Raw genomic sequence first — 14,245 nt, 5'->3', positions numbered from 1 at the left:
TTCAATTCACTGAAAACTCTTCATTGTCTTAGATTAGCCAGCACCTAAAAACACTTGACTAAATAGGCTAGAAATAAAAATGTTTTCCGGCTGGGTGCCCTGGCTCATGTCTGTAATCCCAGCACCTTGGGAGGGAGGCAGAGGCAGGCGGATCATGAGGTCAGGAGATTGAGACCATGGTGAAACCCTGTCTCTACTTAAAAAATACAAAAAATTAGCCGGGCGTGGCATCGGATGCCTGTAGTCCCAGCTACTTGGGAGGCTGAGGTAGGAGAATGGCCTGAACCCGGGAGGCGGAGCTTGCAGAGAGCCGAGATCGCGCCACTGCACTCCAGCCTGGGCGACAAAGCGAGACTCCATCTCAAAAAAAAAAAAAAAAAAAAAGTTTTCCTTGAACAAATGCATATATTATTCTTGTAGATGAGAAATATCACTGGTTTTGCTGAATTTAAATAGCTATGTCAGGGGTCTCTGGACTAGGAAAAATTCCTTTATTCCTAAATATTTTGGCTTCAATATTTGAAATCTGCAAAAGCAGTATTTCTATCTTTCAAAATGAGGCCATTACAAACCTAGAATGAAGTGTGTGTGTCTGGGGGTAGAGGAGATGATATGGAGTTCACTTTAAATATAAATTATGTACTGGGTGGAGCAAACAGATTTAAAGAGCGACCCTGGTTCAACTCTATTTGCCAGTCAGGGTGACTCACTTGAACATCTGAAGGCCAGCGTACCTGTGGAAAGAGACTATTTTCTGGATATTCTTCTGTAAGTGAAGATGCCTAAAACCCATGTCTTTTAGTATCTGTCATTTCTGGAGTTGTAAGGAAAAACTGAGTTTTAAGCATAAACGAAAAAGCATCTTATGCAGTGAGAAAAAAATTGACGTCAGAATTTCTCAGAAAGAACTTAGTGAATTTTTATAAATTATTTGATGTTGTCCTTGAGTGACTGATTTCATTGTCCAAAGACTTAAAGGAAGGAGTTGGAGTTCCCCAGACTTCGCTAAACTGCAAGATGGCAGGTACAATTTTAAAAACAATAGGTATTGTCAGGTCCCAGGGCCAGAATGAGGCAGAGATTTTATGTAGTTTCTCCTTTGTTAATAACATTTAAGCTGTTTTCGTTTTGATTTGCATTCTCCTGATTAGTGCAGTTGGTCAAAGCTGGTGCTAGCGGACTGAGCCAGATGTCTGGAGCCACACAAGCTGATTCTGTGTGGGAGACGCTGGAGCTGGTCCCGCCCTCCCTTCCCTTCCTCCTTGCAGACAGAGTTCCATTTTATTGAGGCGGTCACCCTCACCCTCTTGGCTGTGTGTTCGGGGTTTACAATGACCCACCCTAAAGGCAGAGGGGCAGAGGTGGTGCAGAGACTGGTCATTGGTCTCCAGGGGCAATCAAGGTAATTCGTCTCCCTTGTTCCTGATAGGCTGGGTGCAAAGCCCATCTTCTAAAGGACAGCTGGCCTCTTCTAGGCCAGAGATCCTTCAGCTTTGACTCCTTTGTAATCATGGCAGGAGTCCAGGGTCCACACCAGCCACCCTATTTCAACCCCTACAGACCCTTCCCCTTCACATTGTGAGGCTTGACATGTCCCTGTGAAGAGTCACAGGCGTGGAACACTTTGGGAAAATCCCTATTCAGGCTTTCACTGGAAAACCCCAGACTGAGGGAACAAAGGCGGTCCATCCTAAGCCTGGGTAGAGCAGAGCTGGGCACTGGTGGATCGCAGAGACTGAAGCGCCAGGAGAAACCTGCTGGTTACTTCCTTTTATTTTCTGTCTTTGTAAGTGTCAGTCTAGAACCCCACACAGGATCTTCCCCATCATAGGAAAGTGTTCTGAGGAAATTGACTTGGTATCTATTTTATCTCTGAGAAACTTCTTTGAGTAGCTGCCAGTAACCTTTAGGGCTCTTTTATTAAAAACAAACAAAACAAAACAAAACAAAAAAAACCGTTCATGGCCAGGCACGGTGGCTCACACCTGTGATCCCAGCACTTTGGGAGGCACAGGCGGGCGGATCATGAGGTCAGGGGTTCGAGACCAGTGTGACCAATATGGTGAAACCCTGTCTCTACTAAAAATACAAAAATTAGCTGGGCGTGGTGGTGAATGCATGTAATCCCAGCTACTCAAGAGGGTGAAGCAGGAGAATCGCTTGAACCCCGAAGTCAGAGGTTGCAGTGAGCCGAGATCTCACCACTGCACCCCAGCCTGGGCGACAGAGAGACTCTGTCTCAACAAACAAAACCAAACCGTTCATAAAAGCCGCTTATTTGTATTCATTCGGACGTCTCTGTGGTTTCTATCAGTTCCTGTACAGGAATGTATTGTTATGTACAAGAAGAATATGTTAGTGTCTCCCTAATTTTTCACATGCAGTTTTCTGTTTACAACTTCCCTACCCACCTTATTGTCCTAACCCTTCTGATAAGCTCCTTCATGTGTAACTACTAGGCTGTGATGCTTTACAGTAGAGTCAGGCAGTGCTGTTGCCCTCCTGGGTGGAAGGGGCTGTTTGGAATGGGATTGAGAGAAAGCTGGCAGTGCAGGGGACGCAACGCTAGAAATGTGAAACCAGGGCCCTGTCGCCGACCCTTTTAGAGAAACGTTTACTGTCTGGATGCCCCCAGCCGCCTTGCCTGAGCGCCGTCACGCTTTCTGCCCTTTGATATGAAGATATCCTAATGCTCTGCCTATGATTAAGCAGATGCTTAGTAAGGAAAGAAAACACTGGTCTGGAAATAATTTCTCAAGCGCCGTGACTGCCTTATTGCACAAACATCGCCTCTTCGATGTTTCTCACAAGCCAGAGAGGAAGTGGCATCCATCGTGGCATGAATAGGAATGTGTGTTTGGAGCCGCGGGGCGGGGCTGGGAGGGGAGGGGACACTACCCAGCCAACCGAGGAGACGGTGGGGCTAGGAAAACCTCCAAGGGGAGCCTGCGGCGCGGTCCTTTCCTGTGTCCCCTTCGCTGCGGGTCCTGCCCAGGGCTGCGCCAGGTGGAGGTCCCGAGAGGCGGCGCGTTTCCTACGCTCCGGGACTGCGGGAGAAACGCGAGTTCCTGTCTCTGAGACTAGAGGCCACGGACACCCGCGCAGGAGCATCTCCTGGCACCCTGCCCCACGCCCGTCCCTCCAGAGTCTACACACCGGCGACCGCCAGTGTCTAGGCGCACACATTTTCCACCCTGCGGAGACTCCCACGTCCCGGGCCCTCTCTCCCGCAGACGCCAGATCCCGCCTCCGGTGGCTGGACTGAGAGGGTCCTCGGCGGCGTCTTTAAGGCTGCGGTCCCCGCCCCGCCGTCCTCCCCGCCCTCCTTCCTCCCGCCGCGGCTCCTCCCGCCTTCCCAGAGCAGCCGGGCGGCTGGGCGCGCGCTGCGCGGAGCAGGTGCCGGGGAGCCCTTCGCATGCGGTTGCCGGGCCAGAGGTGGTAGCGGCGCCGGGCGCGCTCCGCCCGCCCCTCCTCCGGGCTGCACTCGGGCTCGGGCGTGCGGAGACATGTCGGTGGCTACGGGCAGCAGCGAGGCGGCCGGAGGGGCCGGCGGCGGCGGCGCGCGGGTTTTCTTCCAAAGCCCCCGGGGTGGCGCCGGTGGCAGCCCCAGCTCCAGCAGCGGCTCGGGCTCCTCCCGGGAGGACTCGGCGCCTGTGGCCACGGCGGCCGCCGCAGGGCAGGTTCAGCAGCAACAGCAGCGGCGACACCAGCAGGGAAAAGTGACAGTGAAATACGATCGTAAGGAGCTTCGGAAGCGGCTGGTGCTGGAGGAGTGGATCGTGGAGCAGCTGGGTCAGCTCTATGGCTGCGAGGTACCTGGGCGCGGGGCTGGGAGGGTCGGGGACCTCTCTAGCTCCTCTGTGCCCGCGCAGGAATTCTCCAGGGCTCCAGCTCTGGGGCGCGCACGTCCCTGACTCCCGGGACCAAGTGCCAGGAGCGAGGCGCGGCGCCTTCTCTCCCCCGCGGTGCCCTCTGGCGTCGGGCTCAGCGGTTGGGACGCCCCTGTCTGGGTTCGGTTGCCGGCGCCCAGGCTCCCTTGGTGGCCGTGGGGAGGGCTGGGTCTTGTGGAGCACAGTGCTTTTCTCCCAGCTCCGGGTGCCTCTGGGCTCCAGCTGCAGCTGCGCAAAGCGGGACTCGGAGGGGCTCGCTCCAGCTGCGCCTCAGCAGCCGTTGGGGAAACAGCAACCAAAGAGAGCAGCGCTCACTGCTGGGATCCGAGCAGCCCTGATTTTTGTGGAGAACGAGCAGGGAAGGAAGGAAGCTGTCTCGTGGAAAGGAGAGGTTCTGGGGATCTCAGAGGCCCCCTTGGTTCCTGAAATTCCCGGTGAAAATCCTGAGATGGAACGCTTTCCCCTTTCTAGCCAGCCCCGACGGTGTCTCCATAATTCGTTCCTGCGTTATCAGAGCTGCACTCGTTGTGCTTTATTGAAGCCGTAGATTTTCCTCTCTAAGCTCAGTTACTCCAATTGATGGGCGCACAACGAGCATCTGGGGCAACCTCGACGGGTGCCTCGGTGGAAGGGCGGGAGCCCTGTGGGTCCCCTGCGGGATCCCGGGATCTGCCAGCTTCAGGCTCCCAGCTCCCCTCTCCTGCACGACATCGTGACTTCCCACAGTCCAGGGATTAAGGTCATACACAAGTCTCAGGGACGTGTATATGTTTGATATAGGGATAAATATGTAGAATAAACTGGAGCAAAACGACTGAAGCCAAAATGATCCCTCATGAGCATCTTGAATAACAGTAATTAATTCTAAATGAAGTGTCCTCCTCTTAAGGGAGTGGAGTTTGGAAAGGGTGGAAGCATGAACGGGTTAATAATTAAGGATGTGGCTTCTAATCTAAAGCTAGGTTTGTGTTCATTCAACTGTTGTGCTCTTCAACAAAGATGACAACCAGATGAACTCAAAGGCTTTACCACTAATGTTGGGTATTCTGTATTTGACACATTTCATGGCGTGTTGTGAAGACACATGTTCTTAAACACCCTCATTGCACAAGGAAACAGCATACTCTTTACTACCAATGAATGATTATAATATAACGAAGCTCGACTGTATGACTAATGGGGTTGTAAAAATGTGTTGTTTCTCCAACCCAGCTCTTACAAAAAGCCAATTTAATTGCATAAATAAAAACTGGCAAACATAAGAAGTGCTCATGAGATTTTTATAGGAAGTTGGCAAAACTCGGTAAAGAAACAACATTATTTGATGTAGATAGGATTACTGTTGGATGAATGGATGTGCTCAGTCCTGCCTCTGTAGAATCCAGTTAATTTTCATTTATTTCATACTTTTTTTTTTCTCTATTTGGAGAAGATTTGAGTTAATAGAAAAAGTATTGTTGAAATTAACAATGCTCCAGCATGGCTCTTTGTGGGAGACTAATTAGACGTAGATTGGGAAACTAGAAAGAGCTCTTCCCCCTGAGTAGACTGATAAACAATATATTTTAAAAAATTCTTCAGAGTAATTAGAAAAAATGGAGGTTTGATTGTTTGCTGTGTGGAACATGTAGGTTAGGTATATATTTTAAAGGGTAAACATGAGCTTGAATCTTTTCCTTGTATTGTACTTTTCTTCTTGGGTTTTAAATCTTCAACCCATAGCAAACAGCTAGACATTTGAAAGGGAGATTTTTTGTGGTGAAATAATACAAGATGCTATATGCTGCCTGCATGTTATTAATATGTGGCAAGTATTTCTCTTCAAGTTGTTTGTTCAGTCATTGTTGGCTGAAGGAGTATAAATCATTAGGAGGTTGTTGGCAATTTGTAATCACTGTGCTGGTGGTGTACCTCCATTTAATAATAAAGAAACATGGGCAAATAGGTAGCCAAATAAAGTCTTGTGTCTTTGCATCTATTTCTCTGCTGATAGGGCTCTATTTTTAGCATTGGGTTCTCTTGTTGAGTATCCTTTCTTTGTTGATAGCTTCAAGTATTTCAGCCTCTGGTTTGTGAATCAAGAAGGACATACCCTGGCTTGTAGCTCTGAACCTCATGCATATGAAGATTAGGAAATGTCCTTTTTACACTTAAAAGTGGTAATTCTTTCAAATGTTCAGCCCATGAAAGTGACACAGCCAATTTCCCAGGCTTCAAACTTCAAACCTGCCAAAGGCTTGAGTTATCTGCTGAGTTGGGGTAGAATATGAACACATCTTTAATTTCAGAAGAACTTGATCCAGGCAGGTCAGCAGTCAGATGACCTGACCTTTTCAGAATAGAAAATAATCTTTTGGAGCAGCATAAAGCAATGTATTTAAAAGGAAAGAGGAAGAGGAAAGAAGAAATACACAGAATCACTTTCTGTCTGTGGTTTTTTTCTGGAAGTATGCAGTGACTAATCAGTTTTGTATGAGAATAATGTCATAGGGGAATTTATTACCTACCTACTAGGTGACTAGGTGCTCTTCTAGGTGCTTTGGGCTAATTCATTTAGTCTTCACAACAACACTATAAAGAAGATGTTCTTTTTATGCTTGTTTAAATGTAAATAAAGAAATGAAGACTCAGGGAGGATTAAAAGGCTTCTTCAAGCTCATGTAGCTGGTGGGTGGGTTTGGGTTGGGGATGAACCCAGTCTGGAATCTGAGTCCACCGTATAACTGTATAACCAGGCCTGTCTGTACCGTGCAAGAGAACAAATGAAGGTCTACAGGGCATCTGTCTAAATGCTTACAACTTATGAGTTAAACTAACAACATTTGTATAAAATTTCTTCTATCCACTGATCTTGACAGCTACATCTTCATAATGACCTGGAAGGCTAGGTTTGCATTTTGAAATCAAAATGTAACTTCCCAGAGTCATGAGCTGAAATGCAGTTGGGAGACTCTGCCCTGGCCCAGGTTTCTTTCCTTTTGCTTCCCATCCTTGGTATAGTCGTACCTGGTGAAGGACACTGTGTCCACCTGCACGCCCAGTCTTGGTATGCACCTGCCACTCCTTGACCATGATGCCTCTGCACACACCAGTGGTGATGTCCCCCTTGGGCAGGACAGATCTGGGAGGAGCTTGTTCATGCCCCAGAAGCTACTTGGGATTTGAGAAGGGAATTCTGGGGACCTGGATCACAGACTAAAACCAGGTAGAGGGACACTGGTTCTGGATAGATGGGTCCACTTTGTCGTACGAAGTCTTCAGGAAGACAGGTTATGTGTGGCAGGAGTGGGGCCCGGAGATGTGGCCCCCTCTTACCTAGCTGAAGGGCAACATTATAAAATATCGTGCCAAACAGCCTTTTGAATACATAGATAAATGCTTTTATTGGATTCCAAAATGATTTGTTATGTGCTTATAGTTCTTTTCCATCTCATCTTCTCATGGGACGGCTTATACAGGTAAATTTTCAGCTAGGAATATGATTATAACGTAACTGTTAGACCAAATCTACATCTGTATCCACATTTAAGGATTTCTGTTTAAAGACTTTTTTTTTATGTCTTCCAAACCCTGGTGGTTTTTTTTGTTTGTTTGTTTTTGTTTTTTTGAGATGAAGTCTCTCTCTGTCGCCCAGGCTGGAGTGCAGTGGCGCAAACTCAGCTCACTGCAACCTCCACTTCCCGGGTTCAAGCAATTCTCCTGCCTCTGCCTCCCGAGTAGCTGGGACTACAGGCACGTGCCACCATGCCTGGCTAATTTTTGTATTTTTAGTAGAGACAGGGTTTCACTGTGTTGGCCAGGCTGATCTCAAACTCCTGATCTCATGATCTGACTGCCTCGGCCTCCCAAAATGCTGGGATTACAGGCATGAGCCACTGCACCCGGCCAACCCTGGTGGTTTTTAAGAGCATTTGAAATCTGGCATAATATCTACTTTAACAAGTACTGCAAGATGACTTACTGGATAAGTCATATGAATATTTCCAAGTTTGCCCAGCATCAAGATAACATCTGTACTTCCAGTTTTGCAATTCAATTTGCTTTGGAAATAAAAACATGTTCCTGAGCTCAGATGATTGCAATGCCCGTAGCATCCTAGCCATAAACAAGCTTGTGTGCCTCGGGTACTTGCTGTGTTGTTCTGACTGTCAACTTAGTAGTCTTTCCCTTTGCTTTCAGTGTCTGCTTTTTATAAAATGGTTCCTGACTTACTATACCTTTCAGTCTACCCTGACTCCCCGTTACCCCCATTTTATAAAAACTGTCTTCTGAGAGATGTTAGTGGTGACACAGAAATAAATATCCTGTTGATTGCTGCCTGATACATCTGGATGTATAGATTGCTGCCTGACACATGGATACATAGAAACAGAGAGTCATAGGGCACCACTTAATCTTACTATGTATGCTAAGGAAAAATATTATAAAAGTAATCTGAAATACAATGTCATTAATGTTTAAATACAATGTTTTATTCCTCACTTTCTGAAAAATGATGATTTTCTTTTTCTTTGTTTTGAGACGGAGTCTTGCTCTGTCGCCCAGGCTGGAGTGCAGTGGTGTGATCTGGCTCACTGCAAGCTCCGCCTCCCGGGTTCACGCCATTCTCCTGCCTCAGCCTCCCGAGTAGCTGGGACTACAGGCGCCCACCACCATGCCTGGCTAATTTTTTGTAATTTTAGTAGAGGCGGGGTTTCACCGTGTTAGCCAGGATGGTCTCGATCTCCTGACCTCGTGATCTGCCCGTCTCGGCCTCCCAAAGTGCTGGGATTACAGGCTTGAGCCACCGCGCCCGACGATGATTTTATTTTTCTAAATTTATTTCATAATGCATTTATGGGTTGTGACCTGCAATTTTAAAAATACTGCTTCTGAAAGGGAGAAGCCTAAACGTGTGTAATAGAGTTAGCAGGCACTGGCTGAGTACTTAGCATGTACTAGGCAAGGTTCGTGTAATCCTGGCAACAACCTCTGAGACCCATCTGAGACACAGAGAAGTTAAGAAGTTGCCCCAGGACTCTCAGCTGGGATGTGACAGAGCAAGGCTGTGGCCAGGGAGTCAGGAGCACCTTAGCGAATGCCCTGTCCTGCCTCCTGAGACAGGACAGAGCCTGGCACCTATGTGAACCCCATGGTTTGCGTGTTCCAGATGCTGTTGTCGTACCTTGTAAATGTGAGTGCATGTGGGGGACACACTGTCAGCAGGTTAGTTCTTGTACCTGGATGAGGCCTCTCCTTTTACGTGCAGGTCCTGGATTTCCATAGACTTTCTAGGTACGGTATCGCATCAGCCGGCTTTGCTACTTTATTAGTGACCAAGCTGGAAGGTAGAAGCTGCTGCTTAGAACTCGTCTTGTGGATTGTTTGGTAAATCCCCATTTGTTCAGGTATTTGAGGACAGGCTTTTAAACAACAACAAAACCCAAAAAACTCCATAAACTCAACCTGTAAACTACTAAGGAGTAAATTACACATGCAAAAAGTCAGTAGATAAAGCCAGGCATGGTGGCTCACGCCTGTAATCTCAGTACTGACCGATTGCTTGAGGCCGGGAGTTGGAGACCAGCCTGAGGAACATGATGAAACTCCATCTCTACAAAAAATACAAAAATTAGCCAAAGATGGTGGCATGCGCCTGAGCCCGGGGAGGTCGAGGCTGCAGTGTGCCAAGACCACACCACTGTACTCCAGCCTGGGAAACAGCCTGCCTCAAATAAAAAGAAAAAAAAAAAGTCAGTAGATACAAGAATTCTAAATTGCCAAAGGAAGAAAAGAAAACTGCTTAACACATTCCCTTTGGAGCAGTGGTTAGGGAAATGTGGGGTGGAAGCAGTGGTTACAATGTGTGCTTTGAAGTGAGATGAACCTGAATTTACATGTGGCCCTGTCATTCAGTGGGGGTATGTGATTAGGCAATTTCCTTCACCCCTCTGAGCCTCACTGTCTCCATATATATATGTGTGTGTATGTGTGTGTGTATAGAAAGAGAGAGAGAGAGAGAGTGCGAGCCCAGGCTAGAGTGCAGTGGGGCTATCATGGCTCATTGCATCCTCGACCTCCCAGGCTCAAGTGATCCTCCCACCTTTTTTTTTTTTTTTTTTTTTTTGTAGAGACAAGGTCTCACTATGTTGCCTAGGCTGGTCTCGAACTCCTGGGCTTAAGTGATCTGTCAGCCTCAGCCTTCCAAAGTGTTGGGATTAGAGGTGTGAGCCACCGTGCCTGGCCACTTTCTCTGTATGTTGAAGGAAATCATCCTGGTGCCTTTGCAGGGCTGTCAGGAGGACTGACTGGTGAGACACCAAGCATAGTACTTAGGACATAGCACATCAGTGTTATTGGAGCCACAAGCTGCCACTAACTGTTGGTTATTCTCTGTGATGTGGAGAGAGAGGAAAGGGGGGAAGGAAAACAAGGTATTCACATCTATTTGGTGCAATAATTTGGAGAAGAGTATGTGGTTACTTTAGGGTCAGGGGTGTTGGCGTGTGTTTGAACTTGAACATGGGCAAATATTCTCTAAACTATTCCTCCTGTTTCTAGAGCCTTCCTCATTCTCTATGTTTCAGTGGATTTTTACGTATGTGTAGGGAAGTTAGACTGTAACAACCTGAAGGCAAGGAACTGTCTTAATTTTCATCATTTAAAAGTTCGTAGCAGGACACAGTTCTTCAACCCTTAAGCATTTGCTTGAATGAATGTAAAAGGATCAATGCTCAGCAAGTGTTTAAAAGTCACTGATGTTTTCGTATCTGAATTAGTTGGTGGTATTCCTTTATCATAGACATGGCTAGGGAAAAAGTCAATCTGTGTTTTTGTTACTATAGTCATATCACATTCTTGCATCCTTACAGCTTTATGTCAGTGCTGTTGGAAAATACACCTTTCTTCATTGACTTACTTGCTCCAAACGGAACTGAAAGGTGGTAATGGTAGCCAATTGACTTTGAAGTTTATGTTGAGAAAATTCTTTTGCAAATGTGATCTTCCCTGAGTCCTGTCCACTGTCTTTTCCTTTGCTCCTAACGTGCCCGTGCCACACTAGTTCTGCCTGCTGTTCTCATCTCTGTGGGTACATGCGTGCTTTTGCTGTCTTCTGTTTGTCCTATTCCTCCCAGCCTAAAACAGCCTGGCAGCCCCTGGCCTCCCTCGCCTAGCCCACAGCTCTCTGCCAAGAAGTCTCTTTCTAGATGGAGGGAAGAATCAAATCTGAACTTTGTTTTCCATGTGGCATGTGCTTTGGCCACATGGTTTAGTTTGTAGTGCGCGCTCTTGCTCTTGTTTCCTGCACTGGTCTAGTTCAAGCCTTCACCTGCCTTTCCAAGGCACCTCCCAGTCTCCTCCTGTGCAAGCTAGACCAGCCACCCTCCAGGCACTTCATTCATGACACTCCTTTTTTGGCTGAGTTTTCAACCTCTCTGGCCCATTCATTTCAGCATATACACAAGTTGAAATCTTTCTCTTCTGTTTAAACCACCACCATCCCCCACTACCGCACAAATAGCTTCCCCTCCTCCGCCCTATATTCCCCCACCGCACGTGCCACCCTGTCTTTCTCCTTCCCTTACTATTTTCCCAGAAGATCTTTCTCCCCCCTAGGACACACTCCTCCTTTATCCACCACAAACTCATGTCAGCTCCAACTGACTTCCCTGAGGACCTTCTTGTTTCTCAATCCCATGGCCATGTTTGCACCTTTCTTTGACTCGACCTCAGCAGCCTTAGGCACTCCTCACCCTCTCCTTTTGTATCCCTGTCCCCTGGCCCTGTGGGCCATCCGGTCTCCTGGTCTACTCCTTGTGTTCTGTCTGCCCTTCCTGTCCTCCTTTCTGGGTTTTTCCTCTCTTGCCTGCTCTTCAATGACGACATTTCTCTGTCTTTGGGCCCTGGCTCTCTTTTCTGTTTTTTTTTTCCTTCACTCCTGCGTGCTCTTTCTGGATGACAGGACCCTTCCTGTGGTTTTAGTTGTTGTCCATATGCGGACAATGTGTAACTCTGTATTTTTAGCCCTGATCTGTTTTCTGTGTGCCAGATGTATTCAGACAGCTTTGAAATGGACAGTGCCACATAGTACTCCAGAGAAACCTCATATTCAACTGGTCTGAAAATGTGTTTCTCATCTTCCTTGGCAAACCTGCTCCTCTTCCTCACTTCCTTCAGTGGGCGGCAGGTGCTGCTGTCCACAGTTGTTCCAGCCCAAGATTACGTGGCATGCTTATCTCTTGCCTCCTCCTTGCTGTCACACCCAGGAGTCACAAAGTCTTGTTGATGCTCCCACAGCTCTGGAATCTGAGTCTCCACTGGTCCCTGCTGCTGCCTTAATCCAGCTCCTTGTAACTTCTCACCTGTCTAATAGCAATGGTCACTGTAGTCCGGTTTCTTTCAAATTACGGCAACTACTCCTGCTACCGCACCCTCCACCACTGCTGCTATTGTTTCTACTACTTCTGGGACTAACCCAGCTCTCAGATGACAGCCAGGAGATTTATGCATCCTACCTCATACCATCAATCCTCCTAACAGCTTTATGAAGGAGATAGTATTATCTTCATGTCTTCATTTTTTGGAGGAAGCAGCTGAGATCTGAGTTGTCGCTTGTCCTTGTCCAAGGTCACACTGATTCCAAAGTCACTTAGCTATGATGTTCCCATTGCTCCTGATAGCTACATTGAAGAAGTGCTGATTGCAAACCTCGTCCTTCATGGGTGCTAATTTAATCCTTGCTGTAGCTCTGCAAGGTAGGTGAAGAAACTGAAGTACAGAGAGCTTGAGCTGCGGCTCCCCGTCAGAGGCCACATGGCTGGCAGGTGGCAGGGTCTCTGGTTCCTGGGTTGGGGCTCCCGCTCTGTCCCTGCTCCAGCTCCCCATGGTCCTTCAGAGCCACCTCCATGTGCTGCAGCTGGTGTGTTTTCTAAAATCCAGGTGGGATCTTGTTCCCCACAGCCTTCAGGATAAAGCAGGAGCCCTTTAGCACGTGACCAGGGCTCAGGGGTTTCCCTGCCCCAGTCTTTGGACTTGTCTCTGGCCACCCCTGGCCCTGCTGCTTCAGCTATCAGCTGAGTCCCTAAGGCAGCTCAGCAGGAACCCCTCTGCCAGAATCACCTTCACTCACTCCCCTGCCGCCACTTCCCAGCTGTCTAGCTCGCACCTGTTCTTCAGCCTGGCACTTGGCAGTACCTTCGCAGGAGCTTCTCTGATCCATCTCCTGCTGTCAGGCTGGCTCTGGGGCCTTTCCAGGGCCCCTCTTTCTGTAATCCTGTCTCCTACCCTCACTGCAGCCTCCTGCAGGCAGAATCTTGTACCTTTGCAGCCCTGGTGATTCTCATACACCTGGCTGCACTTGGGTGTCCCTGCTATGGACTGAATGTTTGTGTCCCCCCAGATTCATAGGTTGAAACCCTAGTCCCCAGAGTGATGGTATTTGGAGGAAGGACTTTGGGGAGGTCATTGGTGTTAGGTGAGGTCGTGAGAGAGTGGAGGTCCTGTAATGTGATTAATGCCCTTGAAAGGGGAGGAAGGGACCAGAGCTCGCTTTCACTGCCATGCAAGGGCGCAGCATGAAAGCACAGCAAGAAGATGGAAGACGGCCACCTGTAGACCAGGAGGAGGATGCTGGCACCCTGATCTCAGACCTCCAGCCTCTAGAACGGTGAGACAGAAATGCTTGTTGTTTGAGCCACTCAGTCTGTGCTATTTATTTGACTGTCAGTGAGTGACAGTGGCTGCATCTTCTGGTTTCGTGATGTGCATTTCAGAAATGTGTTCCCAAAATTAAACACATGAATATAATTTGGCTCTGCCTGTATTGAAAACCTGCTCTTTCACTGTCAACTTGAAGTTATGGTTCTTTTTCCTGGTTATAAATTATAACTATGGAGTCCTTTGAACATCTGAACTAAAAGGAAGTTGTGGCATAAGGCACAGATGTATGGGGTAATGAAAGTCTTCAAAGAAAGGGATCACGAGTTACTGCCATTCTCTATAATTTTAAGTCTTCAGCATGTCCAAGAATTTTGTTTGAACAGGAATTGCTTATTTCTATGCGAGTAGAAATGCTTGTGCAAGGAAGTAGCAAGTGCTTTTCCATCTGTGGATAATACTCGGAGCAACAGGCTCACACAAGTCTTCATAGAACAAGAATGAAAGCCTGGATTCCTGCCTCTGCTTAAAAGTTAGGGCCAATACATTCTCACCAGGTTTTTCTTAGTCAGCACTGGCATTTTGGAAATCTGTTCCACTGAGTAAAAGCTTAGAAAAAAGAGAAGACCAGAGCGTAGGTGGGTCTCTAAATAATCACTTTATGGTTGAGGAATAAAGTGATTAAGAAACAGCTTCTTCATTTTGAAAGAATCCATGGG

At 47.6% G+C, this 14,245-nt stretch overlaps 1 protein-coding gene across 3 annotated transcripts in view; it reads left to right on the top strand.

Annotated features, from left to right (window-relative positions):
* Positions 1-2,862: 2,862 nt before the first annotated feature.
* The window catches only part of PPP1R14C (protein phosphatase 1 regulatory inhibitor subunit 14C), a 108,268-nt gene continuing 96,885 nt past the window's right edge, over positions 2,863-14,245 (top strand). The window contains exon 1 of one of the 3 annotated variants that reach the window (XM_050786257.1): positions 2,863-3,812. In XM_050786257.1, coding sequence (XP_050642214.1) covers positions 3,507-3,812 — 306 coding nt within the window. In that variant the 5' untranslated portion in view covers positions 2,863-3,506. The remainder of the gene's footprint in view (positions 3,813-14,245) is intronic. The other 2 variants (XM_050786259.1, XM_050786258.1) reach the window with 2 other exon arrangements.

This window comes from Macaca thibetana, chromosome 4 (genome assembly GCF_024542745.1).
Source record: "Macaca thibetana thibetana isolate TM-01 chromosome 4, ASM2454274v1, whole genome shotgun sequence".
In the NCBI taxonomy this organism is placed as follows: Eukaryota; Metazoa; Chordata; class Mammalia; order Primates; family Cercopithecidae; genus Macaca; species Macaca thibetana.
Note: the sequence above shows the minus strand (reverse complement) of the source record. Positions and strands in the feature narration are given on the sequence as shown.